Here is a 17366-nt window from a genome sequence, read left to right on the forward strand (position 1 = left end):
CAAAACAAGAAATCACAGTAGAAAAAAAGCTTTTAGAGTCTGATCAAAAGAACAGCGTGCAAACAGCTGGAAAAGGGTATGCCAGAGCTTAAAAGGGAAAGGAATGGAACATGATTATGCTTCCATAATGTTCTCAAAAGTCATTTTTCACTGTAAGTTTAAATCTAGAGTCCCCCAAGTGTAGTTTTTAGAAACGGAACTAAAAAAACGGCACAGCTTCTTATGTACTGTGCATATAAATCTGCATATGGAAATTTGCACCAACGACCATGCACAGCTTTGCTTATACTTCGTACATAAACATTGCCATTTTTAAAGATTCTCCATGCAGCATCAGTTATTTGGAGGAAGAGTCACATTTTGTGTGAGTGTGTATATGTATGTATGTATATTTTATATTATATTATACATGGGAAGAGGAGGAAATAGAGGTCAAGAGTTTGGCCTACATAAGGAACATTTATTATTTATTTCAAGATAAATCCCTGTCAAGAGGCCAAATCAAGCTAACAGAACTCTTTTGGCATTGCAACAATAAGACAAATAGCTTCTTGTTTACTTACACCTTCTTTAGCTGCTGATGCAAACTTGCTCGCTCCAGTTGTAAAACTGCTCCACCCCTTAAAAAACAGAGGAAGTGACTGCGCTTAATTTACCACATGTAATAGTGAAACAAAGTCAATATATACATTGGCACAACTTGTTCTGTAGCCAGAAGAGATGACCACTAATTGAGACAGATTTGCTTGTAGCAAAGTTCCACTGAACTGTAAAAAATATTGCAGTGAATTTCCCTTGTCCTCTTGTGCATTCCAACACCACAAATCCTAATTATAATTACTATAACATGAACAATCCTGAACAGCACAGGTTATTCTAATGGAAAAAACAACTTTACAAAGCTTTTGTTTCTGTCTAAATACAAACATTTTTACAATGATAGCAAGAGAAGGCAAAATGTTGGTACAGCCCAAATACAGTGCACTTCAGAGCTAGTTTGTGTTTTGTGAGCTAACATCTGGTGGGAAAGGAAAGCGGCAGAGTGAAACATAGGTATAAGCCTGGAAGAAGTCAAAAAGGGAGCCAAAAGCCAGTGCATCCAAACAAACAAAAAGGCTTAAGGGGCTCATCACTAGCAGATGCAGATCAATTACTGATTTTTTTTTCCTTCTTGTTTCAGATTTTCATATAAACTTTCATATAAATCAGGAACAAAGCCTTGTTTTGTGTGTTTTTTTCTTGGAGATCTCCATCAAGATTCAGGAAACTCGATCAGTAGTTGTCTCAGCCCTTAATTAATGTAATAGGGTGTGGAATCTATAACAAAGATCCCCCCTTCCCCCCCAGCTTGTCAGGCATTTAATAAGGAGTGACGACCAAGGAAAAAGGGACAGTTTTAAACATTCTCACTAAAACTACCATCCTCTCTCAATTGTTCAGTTTGCTGTTCCTTGATATTTGTGATAGAATTCTATTAGTTACCAAGTTATTCAGAGACTTCCAAGAAAAACAGGAAGACAAGACTTGAATTTCTAACGTAAAAAACAAACAGAAAAAAGCTTCGGCACACTTTTCCGGCCTTCTTTATACATATTATATAGAAACAAGGAAGAGCTACTGACAGATATTTTCCTTCACCTGCAAGTAAATTTGTTAAGCTATGGAGCTGCACTAATTAACCACTTCAGTACTACTTAATAGCAGAGGCATGGATAAGATACACCTCTATATCTGCCCCATATAATTGGTATATCACTTCTGAAGCATGGATATTCCAGTAATACGCCGACATTTGTGAGCATCTCTGCACAAAAGTGGCAAATAGTACAAGAAAAAGGTCAGGGTGGTTTGCTCATCAGGCTTTCCACTGAATTGAATTAGTCCACAAAGGAAGGTGGAGGATTTGCTCTTTAAGACTGTACTCTTAACAGTCTCCTTAAAGACTCAATGAAATCCCTTCATCAGTAGTCTCATCCTACTTTGTTTCATGCTGATAAAAGGAATGACAGTGATATTGCAGATGTGCAAATGGTAAGGTGATATTTCTTGTAATTCTGATGTTAAACTTAGGCTCACAGGACAACAGTCAAACTGAACTGAAGTTCCCGATGTTCTTTGTGGAACAGGTTGGATAGCTATTTTTCTCATCTCAGCCTAATCAGCAACAACAATATAGCAAATTATCCAGTAGATGAGTAATGACAGGGGGGGGAAAAAAGCCTTATCAATATATTTGATTTTTTTAGGTTCATCCCTCTCAGACATTAAAAGGAAAACTGTTTTCCTCAGTTGGATGAGAATTCATGCAGATGAAAAACTTCAAACACTTTGCAAAAGGGGTTTATGTTAACAAAAATGTGCAGTTCCCACGTTTAGTCACTAGTTTCTATCAGGTGTAGATAATATAGTAGTATTTAGTATAAAAAACCTGAGGAAAATAAGGCTTGTGCTTGTGAATTGTGCCATTTATAGAATTTGATATATAATGCGAATACTAAAAACATTTTCACTCATCTGTGGACACCTTTTCCTGGACCTCCACCCTTCTTTAGGCTCCTGTGCCACACAGAACTTCTACTCCATTCCCTCCCCATATCTGAGAGGTCCATGAAGGCAGAAGTAAGTCTGGGTGCCTCTACACTAGGCCATAGCGTTGTAATGAAATCTTGCATTTATCATGCGATAAACTCTGGGAAGCAAAACAACAAGGCATGTGTCATATATGAGAGCTACAGACCCAAGAAAATCTTCCAGACCTGCTGGAATCATCTCTGAGGGGATTGTCAGGTCACAGAGCAGAAATCAGGAGCATAAAAAAGCAGCCACAGGGGTGGATGTTTTTTGTTTTCACTTAAAAGACGTAACCCATCCCATGAAATACAAATGAAGTCTGAGCAAACTGACATTTCCTAATGCTGAAAGTAACCATTTGCAATGGTATTTGACTTTTATATTTCTAAGGCTGAGTGGAGACTGACCACAAGAGAGTGTTGGAGGGAGAGGGAATAAGTAAAATCCAAATCTCCCCACATTTTTCCTTACGTCAGGTATCACCAAACTATTTATATTCCTACTGCTCATCATTAAGACATCTCTTGCCCCTAGTAAATAGTTTGCTACTTGTAATTGCACATTCCTTGCCAATAGTAGAGTGGTCAATTCTTTCAGTATTAAGAAGTTCATATTTGAAATCCTGTTAGGACTGTCTCCTCCTGCATTTTTGACTAGCATTTTAGGCTTCATATGTTGGAGGAGTCAGGACTTTTGATAAGATTACTTTGAGAAAACAATTAAGTATCAATAACAGAAATAAGCAATGTTCCTCAGATGCACATGTATTGCATATTTCCCAGGTTCAGCTATTAGTTTTCTCTCTCATGTATTTATATTCCCATAATCTAGGCTACAAACAGAGGAACATACTAAAGCTCAGAGAAAAAAATCTCCTTACCGAATACAGCGAAGACATGGCATTATTGAGGAAGTCGTCATCCTTTTTTGGAGGGTTGACTGTGTTCCCAAATCCTACATAGCGATTCTCTTGGCCACTAAGTCACACACCATCAGAAAACAATTGTAATTACATTATTATGCATTTTATTAAAGCTATCGGACTGAACATATACAGGATACAGCTGAATTTCTGTTTCTTTGTTTTTAAACATTTTCGTACACCTGGAAGTAAAGGACTGATAGTATTTGCATCAGCAGTGTGGGTAAACTGTATGCAAAACTCCCTCATTCAACTCTACTTATGCATCTTATTTCTAACATGTCAGAACACCACTATACAATTATATAAAGCTAGTGAATGTCCACTGCAGACAAGAGCCTTCTTGCAGATTTTATCATCTCAGTAAACCGTCTCCTGTGGTTTAATAGATCAGTTGGTTATTTCAGAGCTGTGGTCTCTTAATGCAGTGAGTTGTATGTAAAAACAGAAGAACCTAGGGCTAGCGTATTAAATACCTGAGTTACACACAGTATGCTCTAGGCTACTGAACCTTAAAGCTTCATAGATGGTGATAAAGCTTCATCATGGTGATAAAGCCACTGTCTATGTTATACTCGAGCCTCAGCTTCACTGCACATCAACCCCTTTCTTTGATACATAGGAAAGAAAGGGCATATTTTAATGCTTTTAGATCTAATCCTTTGTCATTATCTCTTGTTTTACAACCATTGAGGATGTGACCATAGTCTGGTCTGGCCCAATGGATCAACAGAGCCTTATGTAAACTGACATAAAATAATATAAGGCCCTAGTCTAAGGCATTCTCAAGGGCCATGACACACAACGGTTGATATAGATGTGTCTAATTTAATAAACAGGACTTGCAAGTCAAATAACTTTACCCTTGATAGGAACTGATATCATCGTTTAACCAGTCTTCAAAGGCTTTGTCGGAAGAGCCAGCTGCATTCTGGGGCTGTCCAGCAGAACTAATAAAATGAAGGAATTTTAGGAAGTTAAACTACATGAAGCAAAAACAAACACATTACTTTGCTCAGCACAGGAGTTTGTGGCCAAGATAGATCAGAATTTTGCATCCATAAGGTGAGAGTATTTGAGTATCTTTTAACTCATGGAGCAAGAAAGCTGTAGACAAGTCCACAAACACTGGTCTTTAGACCACTTTTAGTCTGCTAGCACTTGTGACTGGTGAGTTCTCCAACAACCACCAAGGTGTTGGGTCTCCTTGTTTGTAATTCCTTGTACAGATAATCCTGGCTCTTTATTGCCAAGAAGAACCAGAAGTACCTGAAACTAAGGACTGGGATATAGCCTACCTGCCTCTACCAGGGATCCAGCTACATAAGAGTAAGAGAAAAAGGGGATACTTTCAGGTACTGGAGCCACCAGCTAGAATAGAGCTGCCAGCCACAAAAGGGAGAGGAATATTAGGAGTGAAGATGGAGGAGGGGACCAAGTGTGTGACCATGAATGAAAGGAGAGATGGCTCATGCAGCCACAGTAAAGTGTATTCAGGGAAAAAAGGAAAGAGAAAGAACAGGACAGAAGGGAAAACTGAAAATAGGCAAAACATTTACTGTATTCCAGACAGCTACAATACACTAAAGGCTTTCCTATTTTGAATGTAAAGAATTACTGCAGTTGCCAATTGGGAAATTATGCAAGCACAAGTGGGAGGGAAGGGACTGTAGCTAGTACAAATACAATCTGTATTAAGACGTGGTCCACACTGAAGAAAGTTTAGATACCACTGCTGTAGCCCAAGGTGCCTGAAACTTACCCAAATTCTTAGCTAAAAGATATACATGAAAAAGATTCAGTGGGGAGGACAGGGTAGTCAAATTAAAATGCCACACCTCCTATCCAAAGTCAAAGAAGAGCTTCCCTAAGCTAGCTGCTGAGCTATGGCCAGACATTAAAATGTCAACCAGGGAGACTGGAGCTGAAACATGGTTATAGGAGTAAAGTGGTAAATATCTAGGAAAATAAATCTGAGGCAGATAACGGTTCCCAAATTAAAAATGTCTTTGTCACCTGTTTTCTCCAACCCAGTTTTCAAAGAAACAGGAAGGTAAAAAAATTAGCCTGATTATGGAAATAAAAGTACTGCTACCTTAGGCTTCTCAAGACTAGCAAAGAGTGCTGCCGGTGGAGACAAATGAATGTCAGCTGTTTTATTCTGCTGACAGACTAACTGTCATGGCTGATAGCAAGATCAAATTGTATGAGAATTGGATAACTAGAATACCTACCGATGAGCTGAAGACAGAGCCATCTTGGGCTGAGGTGGAGTCCAGTTTCTGGCAGAAGAAGTTTCAAGAGACCATTCCTTGCCCTCAGCTAAAGTAGCCACCTAAAGGTGAGGAGAGGAGGGGTGTTAAGAACAAGATACGGTCATAATTTTCAAGTAAAATGAAAATGTAGAACTAAACCTCAACAGAGTGCCAATAGCCTGTAGCAGCAGCTGCAGAAGCAGGAAAACTATGAACTGCGGGAGGGGATAAAATTGTGTTTAGCTGAGGCTACTCCTTCCCTCAGCACTCCCAGGCCCAGAACAGTGCAAGGGAGAACTCCTCCATTGCGGGGGCAGTAGGAGCCAGATGGTGACTCCCCCCTCACATGGTCTTGGGGATAAACTGCAGGGAGGAACCAATCAGCCAATGACAGCAGCTGCAGAAGCAGCCAAAGCAGGGACCATTGGCCATTCGGAGATCTTCCTACATTTTTCATGGACTTTCCCTCCACTGTTTCCTCCAAAGTTCTCCCTTGCATTCTTTTCACCTTAGCTTCCATATTGGTCCAATTTGCCCTCTTCTCCCCTGCCCTGTCCTGCTAGAGACCTGTCCACCACAACTCCCCCTTTCCAGCTCCCCCAAATAGAAAAGATCTAAGGACTATAGTACAAGAAACTAGGCAATGTTACGCCATTGAGACATTTCCTTTTCTAGATGCAGTGTCCCAGATCCCGCTATTCATAAATTGCACTACTACACTTCTGTTAGCAAACCAATTTTAAAAATACTTAAGAGCGCCAGCCAGTGCAGAATGTAGCTTCTCACCTTAGTGATGCAGACCAGGATAAATGCATAACCCCTGTATGTTCAAGTCTCTGCAATTTCTAGATCCATATTCGAATTTTGAGGGATTTTATTTTGGGAAATTGCAGAAGGCCTCCTTTTGGAATGACATTTCCAGTGCAGGAATGGATTTTGCTGCTGTTTATGGTCCCACCTATTTCTGGCAGGTTAATCTGCCACTATACATCCACCAGAAAAGAAGTGCTAGCAATTAATTTAGCCCTTTTGTGTAAAATAGTCTGCTGCAATAACAGGCTGACCCTCAGCTGATGTAAACTGGCATAACTCCATTAATTTCAACTGCGCTACACCAAATTACACCCTTGAGAATCTGACCAACCATGGCCAAATAAAAACCAAGGACATTAATGAAAACTTCTAGAGAGCAAGCTCTTTGCAGATTATGGAACGCAAGTCTGCGTCTTATTCTCTCTCAGGAACTGCAACAGGTTTTTACAAGGATGCTGCAAAGTTTAATGAGTATTTGTCAAGTGCTTTGAGATTTTCAAATGGGAGGCACTAAGGATACACAAGCTATTATTCATCTACATTCACCTTATCTCTAAAGAGAGCTGCAGCTTTGCTGTTGTATTTCTCCTGCATTGACCAGCAGGGATCATAATCCTCCTGAGACTCCAGAAATTCTCGAAATTTGCCATTACCACCAGCCTTCATCTTCTCCAGTTCAATGTCCTTCCACTTGTCCATAGTGACAGAGCGTACAAAGCTAGAAATCAGAATGAGAGAGGAAACACCTGTTTTTTTATTTATTATTATAATCTCTTATCAGATTATCCCATAAAACATAATTAAAACACCTCATTGCCAGCTATAGCAAAAGCTAAGCCTCTAGTAATGCCCCTGCTTGCAGTCTCATTTTTATCAAGATTGCTTCCGACCCTGCAGGGAGGAAGAGGACAATAGCAAAAAAAGCCTTATGAGTTTTCCTGTTGGGAATAAAAATTGAACAGTGAGTTCCTTAAAAAGGAGACAAACAGTCTGGGCAAATGAAATAAAATGTAGATTTCCCACCCAATTCTCAGTGGCCTATAAAATCATCTAATAGAAAATATTTCCAGAAGTTTTCTGAACTGTTTGCTAGTCTTTACTACCACTCATCCCTCAGGAGTCTGCTTAGAATGAACTTCAGGTATCTGAAAAGTCATCTGTTTTACACTGCAATACCTAAAATGACCTCAGGCAAGGGCATTTATGATTGGGATTAGTGTCCCTCAGTTTTGCTTCTGGCCATAAATTAGTGTTGCTGCTCCTTATTCCACATGAAAAATAAATAGGCCCCTATTGTTAATGCTTAAGAGTAAATGAGATCACCTCTTCACCAAAACCAAAACCTTGCTCCATTTATATCTCTACTCATTTCCTCCTATTCTCTTGGTCCTTACCCTACCCACATCTCCCTTTGTCTTTTGTGCTTCAGACCTTCTTTTATATAGCAGTTGGATTAGTTTCCACTTCTTATTCACTGAATGCTCTTGACCCCCTGTTCACCTTCAAGTCATCCTTTAAAAAAACATTTCTAATTGTCCCCCTGGTATTAATGTTCTCATTCCTGAACTCTCCTTTCCCTCCCTTATCTCAGTAATCGTTCCATATTCTGCCTCTGTGTTAGGTTGTAGACCCAGAGACTGTATGCATACGTGTGTGTGTGTGTGTGTGTCTCAGAAGGGGAAGAGGTTGTTTGTTCATTGGTTCATTTTAGAAGAATGTAAAACACTTTATTAGTGGTTCCTGTCAAGTACACAAACTACATTTATTCTATGTTTTGTAGTGTATTGTGTACATTTATAGCACTATATACATGCTTTCTAGTAGTATTATGAATGTCCTAGCTCAATTCTAAAATTACTCTGGGTACCACTACAGTTCATTTGCCTACAAGAACAGACTAATTTAAAATAAGATACAAAGTGAACAACTGATACTACTAGAGACCTTCTAAATCTCTCCATAACATTAAATTTTGTTCACAGCAAGGTAACATACTGAGGTAATCTAATTTAACCATATGTGTACTTATACTACTGACTTATTTTTGATTGCTACCTTCCACAATGGATTAGCAACACAGTCATATCTGATTTGCAAAATTCTAGATTTGCTATTCTACTGAAGCATGGCAAACTTGCATCTCCACAGCTATAGCCAAAAAAAAAAATACTCCTTGCAGTGACTTCCATTTCTTTCCCCCCTTTCTCGCCCCAAGAGAAAATTGTAGATCAGCTGGTCTGTGTTTGTTTCCAAGACTGACCTGAGGTGAACTCCCAAGCCTCTATGTTTTCCTGAGCATTCCAGACAGATCCAGATTCCATAGGTCACACTCACCCATTGGGGATTAAATGCACCACATTCAAAACAGACCTATAAGAGAAAAAAATATTGTCCATAACGCTCAATCATCATTTGCTCCAAGTAAAACTTTCAAAAGTATAGCCATAGAAAATTACCGAGAAGCTACTTGCAGCAAATAAATTCAGAATTAAGAGTTGTAAGTATTTAAAGACTTCTTCTGGTGTATATAACTTCCATTACATAGTCATTTAGAAAGTGCCTTGAGGGTTTCATGTTTTATAGGCAGAATAATTCATGTTAACTTGCCTGACTCAGACTATAGAAATACAAGGCTAACTTGATGTTTCTATCTCTAGACACACTGTGAATTAAACACTCTACCCTCAGGGCACCATATAAATATATTATGAAATATGGAAAGATGAACTAAAGTTAATGAACAAAACATACACAATCAAAATCTATACTTTTTAAAGATTGTTTAAGAGGGAGAAAACAGTCCAACAGGTAAAGAATAACTTAGGTGGAATTAGTTCTGCACCAAGTAGGCTGAAATGGATTCATTGCTTAATTAAATGCTTCAAACAAAAATATATAAATAAAAAAACTTCTTACATTGTTCTCATCTTGCACTCTGACTTCTTTAAGAACTTTCCTTGTTCTTGGACTTGCCATGTTTCTATAATGGGGGAAAAACAATTTTAAAGGACTTTAAAATCAAATTATTTATTAAGTGCTGATCAACTACTCAGCAGTTGTACAAGATGCAAAGACTATCCCTGCAGCAAAAATCTAAAATGTTTTAAGAGGCACCGTCAATTGTGCATATGTTCTTTGTTACAAGAAACACTTATGATTAGTATAACAGATTAAAGGAAAAATATGTATTTTTCCATTTACTATGTGTATTTGACACTTTGCATTGTCAGTTACAGTTGTTGTCTTGTGCATCAACCCGATAACATTAATGAACAGCTTGTGGGGGCTCATGTGCCTGCTCTTCCACAGCTCTACAAGAACATGGTTAGCAGCAGAGCCAAAACCTGGAGAAGTACACAGTAACAGGTAGGCAGGCGTTCACACAAAAACACTGGGAGGCAGCAGTAGAGGCCACCTCGAAGTACTTTTGATGATATTGCTCTCAGGCCCACCCACTCCTCCTGCTGGAAAGACCCTTTATAAACATCAGTGGCCGTGGGGAATTGCGTGCCTGCAACTGACTAACCAGGGTCCCAGCAGAGGAGCAGAAACCTTTATAAAATGTAAATTAAAAATTCCATACATGCTATTTAAAGGGTGCCCTAATAAGAAACTTGCTTTTTTGGAAAAATTAATTTTGAAAAATGTTGACAGTTTTCCTTTAAAATTTAGATTTTAAGAAATACATCCTGACTATTGTAAGTTTTTATGTGAAATATACTTCAAGCTCTGATCAGGCCTACAGAACTAACCATTTGCAAGTGCCATGAAAAGTAACAACTGCTAAAGTGCATAAAGTGAAGTTACACTACAAATATTAGGCTATACATTCAGCAAGCAACTTAGATTTATATGCAGTACATTTATCTGAACCAATGACAGACATTAAACACATTCCGATAAATTGGAAAGCACCTATATACATTTTAGTTGCTTAAGATGTAAGGATATAACATTACAATTTGGATAAGAGGAAATTATTCAGAGCTTATAATAAATAGGCCTGTAGGGTATTTATTTCACTGTACTTTAAACACAACCAGCTCTTTTTTCCTTGTCCTTCACACCCCAAGCATTTCCCTACCAAAAAAGCCATATGAACATCCAAAATTCACACAGAAATAGATATAGAACTGTCAGGCTGACTTAGGAGAAATGCAGAGCATTACATTCGGAATACAAGAGGGTCTAGGAAAAAGCAGAAAAGAATGGGTGAGTGTCTGGACCTATTAAAAAAAAAATCAAAAAGACTCACATTTTCAAATTTGAAAGTCTTTGAATGAGTAAAAGAATGGCCTCAGATATATCTAACATTTCCATATTTCTGTTTTTGAGAAGCATGGTTTAGTGGACTACACCCAGGACTGGAGCAGGTCTAATTAAGCTTCTTACTCTTGCTCAGTGTGTGCCTTTGAGCAAACAGATAAATCCTTTTATCTTTTTCTGTAAAATGGGACTACTACTTACCCAACTCTCCAATTTACTGAGGGGGTTAATGTTCACAACACTTTAAGGTGTAAATGATTATATAAGTGCTAAGTACATGACACAGACGTCCTCAAATGAAGAAAGTCACACCAATTTCCAACCTTTACATTGTGTTTTTCCCCCAGTAAAATAATCCCTTAAATCTTAAATTTATGTCATCACTGCCATTCAGGTTTATAGTAAACACACCTGGACAGTCCTGTGAATTATAGCAATAACATGCACCACTACAGAGAAGCAGTGCATACCAGCCCTTTTGCAAACACCAGCTATCTCAATGTAATCCATGAAGAAATAAATACAAAATTGCAGCTACACATTACAGCTGTTGAAAGCAGAGGCTATTTATCTTTTTGCAGGATTTCAATCTATAGGCATTCCTTTTAATTCATGGCCATTGAAAATAATGCAATAAAGGATGAGACGCCTGTACAGTGGTATATAATTTCATGCCATTTGGAGGACAATCTTGTTTTTAAACTTATACTCGCCACCTAGCATTTGCTCCTTTTTAATCATAAATCAGATCACTATTAGTTATTCTTTATTGAGCCAAAAAATATAATCCACTCTACTGGTTTTTCTGTTAAAAATGTAAATGTGTTATTAGGTTACACTGTAATTAATGCTTGAAAAAGCAAAAGATTTCAGCTGCCCTGTCTCAAATTTACAATTATTGGATTTTTTTTTCTTTTTTGGTTCTTTAATCAGGACGGAAACAGCTTTTATGTCTTGTACTGTATAATGAAAAAAGAATGAACACCAATCTCTTCTCTGATTTAACCACACTGTTTCTCCAATGGGATTCTGAAACTAAAGTTTCCCTTATATACCTTGTTCATATCCATTTGAATACAGAAATATACTGATATATATTTTGATCATACTCTAGTCAGAAATAAACAAATAAGCTTCCATGGATCTGATATACAAGGCTCTATTTTCTCTTTTGTCATTGGTGGGAAGGGGGGAATCTCCCTCTTTCCATCACATACACACTTCAAACTAGACAGGGAGAAGAGATTAAAAATTTTTGAGGTGGTTATTTCTGAATTTAAGCTATGAATCTAGCAGTGGTAGTTTGCTGGTAGATAATGAGGGTGGGGGATATATTTAGTTAAGTAATTTCCTTCTATTCTCTCTCTCCAACTCTTTCCCCTGCCCCCACCCTCTTCCAAAGGGTTGTTCTTTCATATTTGCAGAATGGTGCACAGGTAGGTGATGTAGTTTCCATCAGGTTGTATTTGCCTGCCTTCCTCTGAATGTCTCATATCACTCCTCCATAATCTAGCACTGCTAAAGCAGGTTTTCATTCAAAATAGTGGGAAGAAGAGATGGGCACTGTCTGCTCCAATCTGCTGGCAATGTTCTTTCTAATGCAGCCCAATATACCATTAGCCTTCTTGGCAACCAGGGCACACTGCTGACTCATATCCAGCTTCTTGTCTACTGTAGCCCCCAGGTCCTTTTCTGCCGAACTGCCTGGCCAGTCGCTCCCCATCTGTAGCAGTGCATAAGATTCTTCCATCTTAAGTGCAGGACTCTGCACTTGTCCTTGTTGAACCTCATCAGATTTCTTTTGGCCTAATCCTCAAATATGTCTAGGTCACTCTGTATCCTATCCCTGCTCTCCAGCATATCTACCACTCCCCCCAACTTAGTGTTATCTGCAAACTTGCTGAGGGTGCAATCCACGCCATCCTCCAGATCATTAATGAAGATGTTGAACAAAACTGGCCCCAGCACCGACCCCTGGGGCACTCCACTTGTTACCGGCTGCCAACTAGACATTAAGCCGTTGATCACTACTCATTGAGCCTGATGATATAGCCAGCTTTCTATCCACCTTATAGTCCATTCATCCAACCAATCCATACATCTTGAACTTGCTGAGAAGAATACTGTGGGAGACTGTATCAAAAGCTTTGCTAAAGTCAAGGTACTTTCCTCTCATCCACAGAATCAATCATCTCATCATAGAAAGCAATCAGGTCGGTCAGACATGACTTGCCCTTGGTGAATCCATGCTGACTGTTCCTGATCACCTTCCTCTCTTCCAACTACCTCAAAATGGATTCCTTGAGGACCTGCTCATGGTTTTTCCAGGGACTGAGGTGAGGCTGACCGGTCTGCAGTTCCCTAGATCCTCCTCCTTCCCTTTTTTTAAGGTGAGCACTATATTTGCCTTTTTCCAATCATCCGGGACCTCCCCCAATCACCACAGGTTTTCAGAGATAAAGGACAATGGCTTTGCAATTACATCTCATCAGCCAACTCCCTCAGGACTGTCAGATGCACTGCATCCAGCCCCATGGACTTGTGCATGTCCAGCTTTTCTAAATAGTCCTGAACCTGTTCTTTCAGCATGAGGGCTGCTCATCTTCTCCCCATCCTGTGCTTCCCAGTGCAGTAGTCTGAGAGTTGACCTTGTCTCTGAAGACAGAGGCAAAAAAAGCATTGAATATTTCAGCTTTTTTCCATATCATCATGTCACTAGGTTGTCTCCTCCATTCTGTAAGGGGCCCACACTTTCCCTGACCTTCTTCTTGTTATTAACATACCAGTAGAAACCCTTCTTGTTATCCTTCAGGTCCCTTGCTAGCTGTAACTCAAATTGTGATTTGGCCTTCCTAATTTCACTCCTGCAAGCTCGAGCAGTATCTTTATACTCCTCCCTAGTCATCTGACCAAGCTTCCACTTCTTGAAAGCTTCCTTTTTGTGTTTAAACTCACCAAAGACTTCTTTGTTAAGCCAAGTTGGTCGTCTGCCATATTTGCTATTCTTTCTGCAATGGGGATGGTTTGCTCCTGTGCCCTCAATAAGGTTTCTTTAAAATACAGCCAGCTCTCTTGGACTCCTTTCCCCCTCATATTAGCCTCCCAGGGGATCGTGCCCATCAGCTCCCTGAGGGAGTCAAAGTCTGCTTTTCTGAAGTCCAGGGACCGTGTCCCGCTATTCTCCTTTCTTCCTTTTGTCAGGATCCTGAATTCGACCTTTTCATGGTCATTGCTTCCCAGATTACCACCCACTTCTACTTCCCCTACCAATTAAATGAGAAAAGAAAGTCAGGCTACAAAGTTGCTCCTCCTCCCCACAATGCTCCATCTGGCTGGCAAAATGTAGAGGACCTAAGTGCAGAAGGAACTTAAGTTCCCAGTTCAGATGACATAGCAGCAGAGTAAGATTCCATTACTCAAAAGGAAGCATTGCAGGGGTAGTTGTAAAGTTGTGACTCCCATGATCACAGCAACTTTAAAGTGCTATGGAAGTCATGAATTTTCAAAGTATCTCTGTGAGGTAGGCAAGTATACCCAGATGGGGAAAGGGAGGCAAAGAAAGGTTAAGTGAATTACCCAGGGCTAACAAGAGTCCTACTGAACCAGGATTAGAACACACAAGTTCCTGACTCCCAGTTCTGTGCTCAGACTATGTCTCTCTCCAGTCTTCTTCACTAGTAGTCATCTAAATTCCAAGTCATCTAGTCCCACCAACATTTATTTTCTATGTCACTGTGATTCAATTATGGGTTCATCTGTTCCAAGCCTCACACAGTCATTATAGTCAACCTAGAAATACAGTAGAACCATGTTTATCCGACCCTCAGTGTTAACCAGACAACCAGCACAAAGCGGTCTAGAGGTCCTATGGCCACTAGATGGCGCAGCAGTCTGGCACTTTCCCATTCTCCGGTTTATCCGGATTTTTGATTATCCAATCTGGTCCTGGTCCCAATTAGATCAGATAAATGGGGTTCTGCTGCAGTCAAAGAGTTATTATGTGTCACAATTTGTGTGCTTTATAACAAGTTGTTTAGTACATTAGTCATTTCCTTTCTAAAAAAGTTCAAAACAAGGTGACTATGCTGTAAGATCGGTATAGAGAAAACTAAACCACAACCATAGTAATACACTAAGAGTTCACTGGTTTACACCTACATTTAGAGAGATTGGTTATCTTTCATAATTCATCTGAGGAACTGGCAAGAACCATTAGAATTTGTAATTTTGTTTGGAAGTTGGGCTCCTTGAACCTGCACTGTGGGCACAGACTTTAAATTACAGTATAGCTGAATTACTGAAGCTCTGTGCAGTCACCTAATCAACACTGTCTCTATTCTTCAGTACACTAAACACTGTTTTCCTGATTTTCTATAAATTAAAATTATAAATATTGAAAAGGAAGAGAACAAATGATAAAGAAAAGTAACATTTATATTGTGGAAATAAGTTTTCTTTGAGGAATGTAACTGTTTAAAATATTCCCTCCAATATTATGGAGGAAAAGAAGATTACATGTTGAATGGAAAAGAGAAATATGTAATTATGTAATAAATATGTAATTCAGAAAAAATATTTTGAACACATGTACAAATTAACTAAGACATTTCTTACTAAATATGCCAGTTAATGTTCTACAGCAGAGCAAGTTTTCAATGGATCAGTATATTAAGTACCCTGGAATGTTTTCTTTCCTGGTCTTGAATATTCACATCATCTGCTTCCACACTGGATAGTAAAAGTGTGCTCTGTGCATTTCCTACAGCAGTGATTCATTCCACAAACCAGGATGTCACTCAGGCTCACTGCCTCAGCACTGAAGAATCATGCTTATCTTATTTACCCAAATCATCTATTAATCATCCTTTTGTTTTCCTAAAAGCAAATACATGAAGTGGCATTTAGAGGTACAATTATGATGTTGAGTGCTTAAAACAGGACTTTGAAACTCTGACATGGTAGACTAGTCATATGGTTAACTCTAAAGAGTTTTGAAACATTCATATGAAGGCTATTATATAAGAAAGTAAAACATGTGGTGGGATATGTTCCAGATATCTTAGTTTACAGGTTTCACTGGGATTAAAGATCTATTAGGCAAGACGGCGGTATCAGTCTGCAGGGTGTAACTTTTAAAAAGGTTTTAATTGTTGGAGAAACATTCTCAAGCCATTTTTCAAGTCAGATGCTTTCCCGCACTGACCCGCACAACCATCTTACCTGCAACTAAGTTCAAGATGAGAAGGTGGAAGAGATCCTTAATCCACGTCCCAATGAAACCTGTAAGCCAGGATACCCAGGCTCAATTCCCGAAGACGGTTTCAGAACATGGCCCAATTCCGAATGAGGAGGGAGGCTTCTCCTAATGGAAAGACTTATTGGGGGCGGAGGGGAGGGGAAAGAGAGAGAGAAGTAAGGCTTTTAAAAACAGATCCAGGGGACAGAGTCTCATCTGAAGCAGTAGTTTCTGTTTCTTTTCTTCGCAGCACCATTTACCTCTCTGCCTTTACAGCAGAAAAGCAAACCACGAACACCAGCAGTGGGGGAAGGCTGCACTCTCCCCAGAGGGGGGCTGGTCCGGGCCCCCCCATCGGCACGGGCGGCTGAAAGGTGACCAGGGGACACGACCCAGCAAGGGCTGGGCGAGTGACACCGGCGGGCACAGCCACAGCCAGCGACACCCCAGGGAAGGGCCCCAAGCCCGGAGCTTCCCTTCGGCTGCCCCCGGGCCCGGGGTCCAGGCTGGGGGGGGGGGGGCCTGCGGAGAGCCGCCCGGGAGGAGAAGGGGGGGCTGAGGCCAGGGCCGAGGGGAACCGGCGACGACGGGCCTGGGGGCGGGGAGGGGGGCCAAGGAGCCCGGGGGGGCTGAGGGAGGCCGCGGCCGAGGAGCCGGGGGGGAGGCTGGGACCCCCTGAGGCCCTGCGCGGGGCCGGCGGCCCGGCTCGGTACCTGCGGCAGCGGCGGGCCCGGCTCTCGCTGTGACCCGGCAGCGGCTCCTCACAGCGCAGCCGCCGCCGCCGGCTCCGAGCGGCTACGTTGCAAATGCGCAAAGCATGGTGGGTAAGAGGAAGCGGTTTAACCCCTTCGGGCCCGGCCTGGGAGGCAGCTGCGGGGGGGGGGGGGGGAGGTGGATGGATGGATGGATGGATGGAAGGACACGCAGACAGGCAGACGGGAGTGAGAAAGAGAGACACGACAGAGCCAGACAGACAGACAGGGGCACGCAGAGAGGATGACGGACAGACCCAGAAAGACAGACACACACAGGGACAGACCGAGAGGGGCACAGGAAGACAGACATTTGCCCAGAGAGACACACACACACCAGAGGCAGGGATGGAAACAGGACAGACAGACAGACAGAAACAGACCAGAGACCCCGCTCCTGAAACACACTTTAAAATGCACTTAACTTCACTACCAACCCCGCTAATCCCAAGGAACGGGATCTACCCACTAGAGAAGCTGGGATGGGGCGTGTGTGTGTGTGTGTGTGTGTGCAGGAGCTAGGCCGTAGCCACACAAAAGCCCGAGGTTGG

The 17366-nt window shown here is 40.8% G+C and overlaps 1 protein-coding gene across 3 annotated transcripts in view; it reads right to left on the reverse strand.

Annotated features, from left to right (window-relative positions):
• Window positions 1-16825, reverse strand: part of ARFGAP1 (ADP ribosylation factor GTPase activating protein 1) — a 31383-nt gene extending 14558 nt beyond the window's left edge. For 2 of the 3 annotated variants that reach the window (XM_067554095.1, XM_067554093.1), the window contains exons 1-9: window positions 16777-16825; window positions 16048-16201; window positions 9478-9541; window positions 8822-8931; window positions 7108-7279; window positions 5728-5828; window positions 4357-4443; window positions 3452-3548; window positions 564-620 (exon numbers count right to left, since the gene is read on the reverse strand). In XM_067554095.1, coding sequence (XP_067410196.1) covers window positions 564-620; window positions 3452-3548; window positions 4357-4443; window positions 5728-5828; window positions 7108-7279; window positions 8822-8931; window positions 9478-9537 — 684 coding nt within the window. In that variant the 5' untranslated portion in view covers window positions 9538-9541; window positions 16048-16201; window positions 16777-16825. Of the gene's footprint in view, window positions 1-563; window positions 621-3451; window positions 3549-4356; window positions 4444-5727; window positions 5829-7107; window positions 7280-8821; window positions 8932-9477; window positions 9542-15503; window positions 15703-16047; window positions 16202-16776 lie in introns of all 3 variants that reach the window. The other variant, XM_067554094.1, reaches the window with a different exon arrangement.
• Window positions 16826-17366: the final 541 nt, after the last annotated feature.

The sequence above is a fragment of the Emydura macquarii genome, unplaced genomic scaffold (genome assembly GCF_026122565.2).
Source record: "Emydura macquarii macquarii isolate MOO-44397 ecotype Brisbane River unplaced genomic scaffold, CSIRO-AGI_Emac_v2 contig_1483, whole genome shotgun sequence".
In the NCBI taxonomy this organism is placed as follows: Eukaryota; Metazoa; Chordata; order Testudines; family Chelidae; genus Emydura; species Emydura macquarii.